This window comes from Falco punctatus (genome assembly GCF_963210335.1).
Source record: "Falco punctatus genome assembly, chromosome: 1".
Classification (NCBI taxonomy): Eukaryota; Metazoa; Chordata; class Aves; order Falconiformes; family Falconidae; genus Falco; species Falco punctatus.
Window position 1 is genome coordinate 26,677,588 of NC_137580.1, and position 11,769 is coordinate 26,689,356.

The 11,769-nt window shown below is 40.9% G+C and overlaps 1 protein-coding gene and 1 long non-coding RNA gene across 3 annotated transcripts in view; one reads left to right on the plus strand and one right to left on the minus strand.

Annotated features, from left to right (window-relative positions):
* The window catches only part of SMIM14 (small integral membrane protein 14), a 40,855-nt gene extending 37,437 nt beyond the window's left edge, over window positions 1-3,418 (plus strand). For both annotated transcript variants that reach the window (XM_080410014.1, XM_080410015.1), the window contains exon 5: window positions 244-3,418. In XM_080410014.1, coding sequence (XP_080266140.1) covers window positions 244-276 — 33 coding nt within the window. In that variant the 3' untranslated portion in view covers window positions 277-3,418. The remainder of the gene's footprint in view (window positions 1-243) is intronic.
* Window positions 1,636-11,624, minus strand: LOC308072795. Its single transcript, XR_013931800.1, has 2 exons — window positions 6,792-11,624; window positions 1,636-4,935 (listed from the first exon to the last, which is right to left on the minus strand). It is a non-coding gene; the product is annotated as an uncharacterized lncRNA (long non-coding RNA).
* Window positions 11,625-11,769: the final 145 nt, after the last annotated feature.

The window sequence follows — 11,769 nt, forward strand, 5'->3', positions numbered from 1 at the left end:
ACTAGGAAAGTGATCTTTGCCCAAGATGCGGGATCATAGAAAAATCCCCGTTGCAGAAAACAGTGTTGTTCTCTGATGCTCATTTACTCTTGAGTATTGAAAGAGATGTTGAAAGGTCTTAAAAGAAAGCACAATGTAACTCTTCTGAGTTCTTTTATTGCTAAATCCTCTTACATGAAGCACTGTTTCTAATCCTGAATGTGGCTTTTTTCTTTCTTTTCCTGCTTCCTTCCTTCCCTCTAGGGGCAAGAACCACCAGCCCCACCGGTGGACTAGAGCGTTCAGTATTGGAAAATTTCAGCAGCTAAAACCTTGCACGACCAAATGAACGAAGTGACCAGATTACTCCTAAACCCCACTCAATACTGTTTTCTTTTCTCATTTATATAGAGAAGAATTATTATTCAGCAGTTATCTTCATTAACTGCTTTTAGCAACTACAATTTTAAGTTAATTTTTGCTTTGTGTGTTATTACAAATCCTAGTAGATTGTAATTTGAATAATGATAAGGCATTGCAGGGGTTTTTTGGTTGTTACTGTGGACATTCCACTCAGTCTCTTTCTGTTACAGTGATCTTAATTTCTTTGCAGTGATTTCTGATGTGCATTGAAAGAAACAGAAAATCCCTGTACATCTATAATAATGAAGGTTACTGACCTTTCTTCAGATTAATCCGTATTTTTTTCTCCACTATACTTCTCAGAGTTATATTACGGTTGCAACTATTAGCTTAGTTATGGTGAGAAATTGAAATTATTTCATATTTGCCCTGGTTCAGAGCAGCTTTTAGTCTGGCCTTTGGACCACTAACTTAGTTTTCAGTGTTGTTGGCAAAAGCACGGCTTGTCCAGTAGAATTATACTCTGTGTGCGTGCGTGCACACATAAGCGAATGTGATAATTGTCACTGTCAAAGCTTTGACATATATATTGGGAACTTTACACAAAAGAATATACCACCAAAAATTAAATTAATTTAATCTTGTTCATTAATAAATGATATATCTTGTTCAATATATTGTAAAAAAATATATTCCAAAACCAGATTTGTTTACTTATAGACTTCATGAAAAGAGACATTTAGTGAAAAGAACTTGGTAGAATTTTCTGTCTTGATATAGTCTTTTAATACTCAGTATCTTAACAAATTCTTAGCCATGATGTAATTAATGTATATTGGACAAGATGAAATCATACCAAGAGGTTACCAAGGTTATCAACTTTTGGTCTACCAAAACATATACTGGATATTCAGGTTTTTTCACCTGTATGTTATCAGCAGTTCTTAACATTTCATTCTTGTCTACTGGTTGTAATTGTAGAATAACAGACTTGCAGGTGACTACATATGGCATGTATTTTCCCTCTAATATTTGTGTGTATGTGTGGTGTGTTTATGTGTGCGTATGTGTGGCTGTGCACGTACCTGTGCACATCTCCCATTGTAGAAAATGGGAACAACTTTTTTAATGTACATTAATTTAAGAACATTTTAAAGATGTACAGAAAAGCAACACTGTATATTTTTCTTGATCAATTTGAAAAATTGATGAGAATAATGTAAAGAACATTTTTATGTTACCAACATGAAGCTTCTTTCCGTAAAGGTCAGTAGAACAGACATATGGGAATTCAAAGCCTTACTCTACAAACCTTTATTTCATGGGGACTTTAGTTACGGAGCTGAAGGGACTGTTGAGATGCGTAAAGGTTTGTATTAACAGGCTCTAACAAAAATCTCACATCAGATCCCATGGATGACAGACGCAGGGTTTTCCTCCTCAGGGTAAACGGTGGGCCAGCTAAGCCTCCTTGCAAAGGTACAGTGCAGACCTGAAGAAAGGCTTCTGTAATTTGATGTAATCGCCCTTTGAATTTTTGTGGAATAGCGTGCTTCCAAGCATAGCAGCACATGTGAAAAAAGAAAAAAAAACATTAAAAATGAAGAAGATTGGGCCAGGTGCTCTCAGTGACATCGGCGCAGTGCCATGTAAAGTGATGGTGCTGCAGCAGAGAAGCTGAGAGAATTTGTCCTGTTATGTCTAATGGTGTACAGGCCACAAACACTGTGTAAAGATGTCACTGGGACGAGCAGTCTGACTGTGCTTGCTTTTTGCCTTCCATGTACGTTTATGTTTCGGATACTGTTTTGAACAAGTAATACAGCATCATTTTGTTGAACCAACAAGGAAATATATATGTATCTCCTACACTGACCTTTTCTCCAAGGATTTTTGGCCAGAATTCTTCACTATCAGATGCATAAAACAGGCTTCCAATTGATCAAAAAGCCAGCTGAAACAGGCTTCATTTCAGACAGAGTGCCACTCCTCATCCTATTGGAAATTGGTGAGATTTACAGCAGATGCTCCTCACTTCCGAGGATCCATCTTGCTTTACTTAAATGTCTGTGTATGTATTTATAAAACTCACCATGTGCACCCAGCTCTAACAGTCTTGGCAGATGAACTTTTTTTTGAGAGTAATGTGTTTTACATTTAAATGAAGTGTCTTTGCTTGAAATTCCTCTAAGTAATTGTCCCAGTGATTTTATACATGTATGCTTTCCTCATGTAAATTGCTATTTTAAATTTTCTATGTAAAAGAAAAAACATTGGACATATTTTATTGTAAAATGTTGTACTAAAGAGCCAGGCCACTATCCCATGTCAAAATGTATGCCTTTTAAATTCAGATACTCTCTCCAAGATACACCCTTCAGATCACCACTCTTAATTTAAAAAAAAGTAACTAATTTTAGGACTGTATTTTGCCACTCTTATTTATGTTAAATAGTGCCTTACTCATCAAGTAGTTGCACTGCAGTTTGTGGGACTACTCTGAGATAATGTACTAGTAGCAGCTTTAGTAAGGGTGGCAGAAATCTGGCCTTTAGTGATGTAGTTTGTGATGAAATAATTGTATCATGGTTACAGATGTTTATGGTAAATTTTGAGAAGTGTGGAAGAGATTAGTGGCATGTGAAGCTTCAGGATATGATTAATTCTGTCATGAGGGTTTTAAGCTTGGTTAGTAAGAGATGCAAGTTGTAACAACTTGGGAAATATGGAGGGAATTTTACAATTATACCTTAGCTTAGATCTTTGTTAAAACAATAGTATTTTTAGAGTCTGCTTAACACAATTGTTATATTCTGAAATGAGAAATCATATGTATTCATGTATTGTCTGCCGATCACTTAGCCTTGTAACATTCATGATTGAAAAAGGAAGAGTGATGATGTGATGTACCTAATGTAAATCGGTGGTTTAAAATGTCTGAATTATGCCAAACAAAAAATCATCTGTGCCATTTGCGGTTTCCTAGTAATCTTTTACTGAGTACTTGGATTGGGATAAAGGGCTTGTACTATGCACTTTTTATTGACTTAACACAATAAATAGCAATCGTTAGTAACTTTTTGTCTTCGCCTCTTAGTCTTTGTATAAGATACTGCACCAACCTATAAATTCCTAAGGTAGTTTGAAATAATTTAAAAATAAGCATTGGTAAAAATAGTGTTTTCTGTGCAAATTTTAAAATGTAAATTCTAACTTTTCTAATGGACACTTGTCTTCTGTTTGTGTCTCAGGCAAGTCAGAACAAATTACAAGCGGTTTCCAAGGTTTAAGATACTTTGACTGACATGGACGTCTCTGCCTTTTGCTCTTCAAAGTAGCCACGTAACCTAGGAAGTTAGAAATAATACAGAAAGAAAAGTAATGACAGAGGCCAAATATGCCAATTATGACACTTCATTTTAGATCAAATCCTCTACTTTGGGATTTGCAGTCTATTTTCTAGTCCTAGATCTTGGCACTGTTGGACCCAGAGCTGCTCTGAGGAAGGAAGATGCTCCAGTAGATCCAAGGCAGCATGTAGAAGTAGTAGAGACCTGCTGCTTCCTCACTGTTCCTATGGAGTGTAGCACTCTTCTCCCTCTGGCAGCAGAGCATGAAATGCTGAGCAGTGGGTCAGCAGCAGCTCAGATCCCATGTTAAGGATTCCTGTGTTAATCCAAGAGAAAAAAGGAAAATGACAGGAAAGCATTAGGGTTTAAAATAATACACAGGTATCCAGAAATCAATGCCAGAGAATCAGAAACAAAATCTGAATTTATTTTTAGTAATAATAATTTAATGACAAATAATTTAGTAATAAATGCTTTAGGCATTTGAGTCTATTTAGAAATTGTCTGATCTTAGTCTGAGAGATCATTAGTGTCTGCTCATCAAACTTTAGCCCTTTACTTGAACATGAAGCTATAAATAACTCCTAAAACTAACTTGACTTACAAGTGCGCTTATTAAAATGTTTGCCAAGGATGCACATACCTATTATGGGAAGCGATGCAGAAAGGAAATTACCACAAATTTAAACTAACTGTGTTCAATGGATCTGCATGAGGTCTAGCTGTTCAAGACTACCAGGTAAGTGGAGAAGATTACTCTGCCCAAAAGCCTGAAAAAAACTGTATCTTATTTAGGATTTTTGTGAGAAATACATCAAATCATTGCCGCAAAATATTTCATGAACGTTAAGCGGGTTCCTTGCAAAAATGGACAATTTGCATTCTTTTCCCCTTCCGTCCTTACTTGTTCAGTACCAGCAGCAGCCTACGGTGCAATTCACTGCAGAGACACAGACCTTTGGGTGGGGAAAAAGGAGGTCCATCCCACGGTGAACTACATCCTCACTTGTAAAACAGCACAACTCTTTTTGGCTTCCAGGGAGTTACACTCGTCAAAGTCAGCTGAAGATTTGTCTCTTTTTATAGAAGAAGAGTAACTGAAGCAATGTTAACTTGCTCTTGTATCAAAATTATTGCCAACTCCAGTAGCAGGCATCTTGTAGTGAAACATAGTAACTAGAAGAACCTGGCCGCCGCATTACATTTTTAACATCGGCAGATAAGGGTTGGTCAAAGAGGGTGTCTGAAACAAATGCATTTCAGTATGTGACGATAAATATTAGTTCACCATATATATTCAGCTTTTTAAAGGTTTCATTCTTCTTGCTTATATGGAAAGTGATATTATAAAATATTTTATACAATGTTAACTGAAAATACAGCAGTAATTTCTAATCAAAGATCACAAGTAGCAAGCTTTTCGAAAAAAGTCTTTTGCGTTTATGGGTTTTGTTATTTCATCCTGCAAGCTATAAATGATGAAACAGAGGAATAATTTCTGTGACTATGTAGTTTTCAGACTTATACCTGTTCTAAAATTCTTGAAGATTATTAATTTCTTCTGGTGCAAAAAATACCCTTAAAATGTAAGAGAAGATATTAAAGCCAAGAAAATATATTTCCTAAGCAGACCAACAAAAAAATCCCCATCATTGTACAACATTCTGAAGGTCACAGCCATAGCTTTGATATAAAAAGTAAGTCTTATGGTGTAGGAGCTCAGTCTAGAGCAGAACTTGTGGCTGAAATCATAAAGGATAAACTGAGTACGATTAGCAAGAAAATGATCCACAAAAGCTCCCACAGGACTGGACACTACAGCAAGCACTGCGTGTAACACATCAAAATCTTTTTTGTTGTGGTAGTGATGAGTAAAAATCTGGTTTCTTCAGCTCTCCTAGTGATTTCATGCAGCCTTATTTTCCATTCTCGGTTCCATATAGATGAAACAGAAAATCCAAATAATCATTTTCCCACTTAATCAAATATTAGCTTGCAATTTGAATTACAAGTGCATCTTGTCTCTGACACTCCCTCTGGCTGTATGCTTCTGTTGGGCTTCAGTATGTAAGAAGAGATTAAGCCAAATTTGCTTCTAGCTATACTGTAACAGTGGATCAAATCTTCACTTTATTTTATGTGAACAACTTCAGGCAATGGGACAACTTAGTTGAGTAAAACCCTTCAAAGAAGTCATGCTACAAGAGAATTTCTCACCAATGGGGCTGTGATGAAAAGCAGTCCCTGATGTGGCTGTTCTTACTTCCATTGCATTAGTTTTAGCATTTAAGGCTTCCTTATTGTTTTATTGAAATGGTTGTTATGCCTGAAATAGCTCTTCTGTTGGGAGCTGTAGTATGCTCCGTGTTCAGAAAAGCAATGCTGCTGCCCACAGCACTGTTTCTGAAGGAACCGCTTCAGTGTCTGCTGTAATGTCTGTGGTTTCAGAAAGAACATCAGAAGGGGGTGGGGGGAACTAAAACCAACCAACCAACCAAAAAAAAAACCAACAAAAAAAAGAGGTATTTACTAAAAAATTGATAAGACCATCAAATGTAAACATGCCTGGGAGGAAGTGTGAATAATTTCTGTGTATACTAAGAGACTTAAATAATCTAATTAGAGGAAGGTCATATACTGGAAAGCAAAACATTGTCGTGCCGGAACTGAAAGAATAGGGTTTGAAAGGACATTCTCATCAGAATTTTCAGGGTGGCCTTCCTCTGACTTTTAAACATAGTTTAAATTCTGCATGGCTTTTGGGATTTATTTATATTGCAATATTGTCCACAAGTCCAGCTGAAATTAATATCCAGATTTCTGGGCCCTATATAAACAGGCATGTTGACCCTGACCAGAAACGCACTGCCTTTTGGGACAAATTTTACCCATAATTGCAGTTTAGGCTGCTGGTTGTCACTAACAAAAATACTGTATTAGATTAATATAAGCTGTTTGGGCAAACTGTCAGACCAAATGGCAAAGTCGAAGTTCTGGTGAGCCAGAGAGGTGGTGAGGAAGAGGCATAAGTAGGGACATGCCAGGCAGAAAACATTGCTCGTAATAACTCATAACGCTGGCTCTGTGCAGTTAACTTACGGTTGGCTCCGAGCACACGTAGGAGCTCAGACACTCAGCTGCCTTGTCCAAAACTGGTATATGGCTTGCTTTATGCAACTGTTGGAGCTTTTTCCAGAGGAACACGCATGCCCAGTCCCACATGTCCTTGTGTAATCTCTTCAGCTGAGCCTCCTTCCTCCCTCTCAGCACTGTAAAATACAAAGCATGGATTCAAATGCTGATCCAACTGTTCTGCGGACAAGTCTTCTGGGCACATTTTTGCCTCAGCCTGGGACTGTTGCCGAGTAGCTCAGATTTCTCCGTTACATGTGGGGTTGCCTCCTGGTTGTGCTGTGTCAAAAGTTAAAGAAAGGCTTGACAGACAATGGTTGTTGTTGAATCTGTGTCAGATGTCAGTGTCACAAACTGATTACACAAACACAGCTGCCTTTAGTGAATGATCAGCTAAATCTGGTGACAGATTAGTCTGGCATTAAACACTCCCTAGATATGATACAAAACTTCTTTCATGTCCAGGGTTCCTTGATAGCTTCTCTCATCTCCAACATCAGAGTGCCAGCCAGGAGATTACGCAATCATGCACTCACTTGCTCTTTCTTTTCTTCCCTCCCCATCCCCTCATCCCCCAGGTCCTTCATAAATCATTTTTCTCCCTTGCATAAATGGAAGAGCTTGTACAGTGGAGGTGAAGAGTGCCCCCTCCACCCACCTTTAGCATTTAGATTGCACTTCACTTGGTGGTTTCTGGAAAAGTAGAGATGTGGCCTCAAGCCCACTCCCCTATTTTCCACACAGAGAGGATCCAGTCTCACGCTGGTACATGCTCTAGCCATTGAGCCATTATATTAGAAAAACATTACCACATTTCTTGGCCAAGCTTTTTGAATGAAGGAGTCTTAAATCTTTGGACTGCACGCCACTTGATCCTGCTGGTGTTACCCTTCACCTGAGCACATGATAAAGGTCAGGTCTATGGAGCATATAGCAAAGGGACTGCTCATTTTCAGGAGCAGGTCAAGTTTAGATATGAGGCAGGCAACTGAACTACTCAGGCTGGATTCCACTGAGTCAGAACATGTACCTTTAGGTACCTAAGGAAATATATTGTAAAAACTTGAGTATCTTTGGATTTTATACACCTTTTGGAGTCCATCCCCTAGGACTAGGTTATTGACTAGATTATAAATTCTGTCATATGTGTATCTGTAGCCTAACATTTACAAATATATCTAAAAATGCCTATTCTCAAGCAGATGTGTATGAATTATGGTAACCACCTTTCCTGGACGTGGATACTTCCATAAATTACAGCTCAAGTTGCTTAATACCGGGGTCTGAAAACATGGTCTCCTAGCAGGATGTGTGAGCAGTGCTCTCAGAAATATACATCACTTACAGTTAAATTATTATGCAAATGACAATCTTTAAAATGTAAAATCCTGGATGAATGGAACAGACTCATCAGTCCTACCAGCAGCTCTCTCAATTTTAATTCCAAAATAACACACACAGTAGGAATTTACCTGAAAAAAAATGAACATTGAAATGAACCCTATATGGAGACTTCTGACTCGGTCTGCAGTGCACAAAACTTAGGTTGGAGAGTGGCAATCCTTCGTTGATGCGGCTGTTTAACTGAACGGATGCCCTGCTAAGATACCTTTCAGCAACAAGTTAAGGGGGTATTTTAGTTAAAATCTTGCATAATATACATGCTAAGCTCATAAATTATAAACTAAAGTGGACTACTATGAGCATGTCTTTTGACATCCATAGGGTTTGCATTATTTATTTTTTGCACCAGAAAATACCTTTTAGAAAAACTTTCCAGAGAGGGGCCATCTCTGAATCATTATGGTTACTCATCTTCACTATTAGAAAACAACTTTCCTGAATCTGAATTTGTGAAGCTTTAATTTTTATACATTACATTTTGCTAGTTTGAAGGAAGGATTATTGATTTTCTGTTCATGCAAGAAATAAGCATTGCAAAACTTCATTTTACTCACCTGATTTTCAGGCATTGCCTCCCAGGAAGGCATTTATAGCCCTGAGGCTGTTATGGAGCCAGGTACAGGCTACCCAGTATGCTGGAAGAAGGATTCATCTCATCTAGTCAACTGGCAATGCTAAAGAAATACATAAACCTGAAATCCCATTCCTTGTGCGTTACTGACCCTGCACTGCAAAAGGATTTGCAGCCTACACTGAACCTTCAAGAAAATGGCACAGAACTCACACTTCCCTTTAAAAATGTGGCCAGCAGTGGACCAGCCTCATCTGCTTTGTAGCAGCCCAGGGTTGTGTTCCCCAAGCAGCGTGCTTCAGGAGGTTTGATGATATGCCCTGAAGCTTACCTAAGTTTTATTGCTTCTGTTCAGTGTTGTAAAAAATTCTATGTACTGGTAAACAATGGGTCTGCCTGAACAGAAAACCCAAGAAAACCCCGCTCAGTAATTCAGAATTTAATCTGTAATGACAGGGGAGATCCAGGCTCCCTGCCCTTTTCACTGCAGTGACTTTGAGCTCTGCATCTTTCCCCTGCCAGCAGTGCCCTCACCACCAGGGTGTAGGCTACAGGGAAACAAAAGCAGCCCTCACCATCCTTTCTGGGAAAGTCGTGTCACTCTGCAAGAGGGGATTTGAGATCCATGTCCCAGGCAGGGGCTTTGACAGTGCAGTCTATCAATAAGGCCATTTATTAGGAGAGAAGAGACTGGGCTCCACTGCCTGCTCTAAGGGCTGTTAAGACATTTGAAACAACTCTCAAAACATTGACTGCAATCCAGACCTTTCTCCTCCCACTAAAGCGCCGTGATTATCAGACCGGAAAAATACTCCCTTTCAGGCTCCCTGGCAAACAAGCATAGTTGCAGGTAGAGAGTTAGATCCCCATGTTTCTTTATAACTCTCCTGAGATAGGTATGCGTGAACCCCCTCCACGGAGGAAGGGTCTGAAGCTCCTGCCCTCATTCTCAGCAAACACAGTAACTAGGGGGTATTCACCAACTCTAATGCACGACTAACTGCCCATACATACAGCAAAAGCAAAGGGGACTCCGTCTCACAAAGGTGGCCTCCCGCACAGCGACCACCACTGCCTTTAGAAAATCTGCTCCTTGTTTGTCAGGCGTAACACTAAGGATATTTACCATAGCAACACCCCTGGGGGACCACGTAAAGGATCTGAAGTGTACTTGGCCTTGCCAAGGCAGCAGCAGGCACATACAGAGGACCCAGATAAAGTTCCTAGCAGTACGAATGTATGCATTTATGACTATTCTGAGACCTAGGGAGACAGACAGGGGGTTTGAAGGTAATGGTGTAGGTAAGACTGACTCGGTAGCGAGAGCTCATTGAGCTTCTATTTGCTTTGCCTAGGCTTCCCTGGAAAAAATGATGTGTTCAAAATTGAGACATCTGTGCAAATTAGCAACGAGACAAGGCATTACTTGTTTTTACTTCAGGATAAACACTGTGAACCTTGCACCTTCGCCAGGCAGCTCTTTGGCTAACCACACTGGCTCTGCTAGGATTCTGCTCTGAGATTGCAAACCTCAGTAGGCTCTTTCAGTAGAAACACACATATTTTACAGTATCATTTCTAAAGGACCAGTGAGTTACAGTATGTACTCATTTAAATAGGCACAGATTCTTCTAGGGAAAGATCAGATCCTCCAGAGTAAAATAGTAACAGAGTAAAATATAAAACAGAAACAATGATTCCAATTTCTATCTACTTTAACATCTATGGATGAAAATTCTATGTAAGAACAAGACAATACTTTACTGGCATTGTTAACAAGGACATACATATGCATTAACCACCTAATTTGGCAACATTGAACACAGAAATTGTAATCTGTTAAAACCATAGATGAGTGTGGTATTGTGGATGCAGGAAAAAAACCTCAGCTTCTAGGAGATGCAGTGTAAGTGAACTTGAATACACCAGAGGTGAAAAGATGGCAGATTTCTCACAGCCATTCTGCTCCCAAAGTCAGGTGAAGTATACTAATAACATCATGTTTATATGAAAAGCAGAAGTATCCGAGAACTTTAATGCAACTAGGCAAGAGATCCCTGGGCAGTGCCCAGATCAGAAGGGCAAAGGAGTGCAAAGCTCGTATTTCCTTACTGTGGCAATGTTTGCACATGGACTTTAAACACCCTATTTTACTGTGATCTAGGCATGTTTCTATTTACTTATCTTTGTTGAGACTGCGCTTCCCTAAAGGAGAAAGGATGAACAATTGAGTTTTGTGTTCCACAGCAAGCACAGCTGAAGAACCAGAAATTACCCACATGCCTACTTGACCACCAAAATGAATTTATCTTATAAAAACACCCGGAGGCAGAGGACGGGAACAGCTCAGCGAGGCACTGTGATCAACTCCCTTTCCCACCAGTGGACCTGACCTCCTGGGAGCCCAGGCCAGACACACCGAGCAGGCAGCGTCTGTGGTGGGGCCTGGGGGAGCGCTCGTTCCCCCTGCTCCCCACTGCTCCAGCACTGTCACCCTCATCACCGGGGACACTTCCAGTGGCGCTCGGGGGGTGGGTGTGGGCGTGGGCCAGGCCGCAGCTTAGACACCTCTTCCAAAGAGGTACTGACACCAGCCACCGCTCCGGCTGCCGTGACGCAAAACCACCCCAAAGTAACGCCGGGAACCAGCGTTACAACGCCCACACAGACATATGCGGAAAGGGGCCGCCGGGGGCACGGCGAGCGCCCTAGGAGGCACCACTCTTCCCTCCCTGCGGGCCACTGCGGCAGGGCAGGGCCCGCCCCGGCCCAGGCCCCGGCCCATACCCAGGCCCGGCCGCGGAGACCCCAGCCGGCCCCGGGGTCCCTGCGGCCCCGCTCCCGCCCAGGCTTGCGCGGCGGCGGCGGCGCCTGAGGTGTCTTGCGCCCATTCGCCGGCGGCGCGGCGGGGCGGGGCGGGGCGCGGCGGGGCAGGGCGGGCTCCGGCGGTGGCCCCCGCCCCCGGGAAGG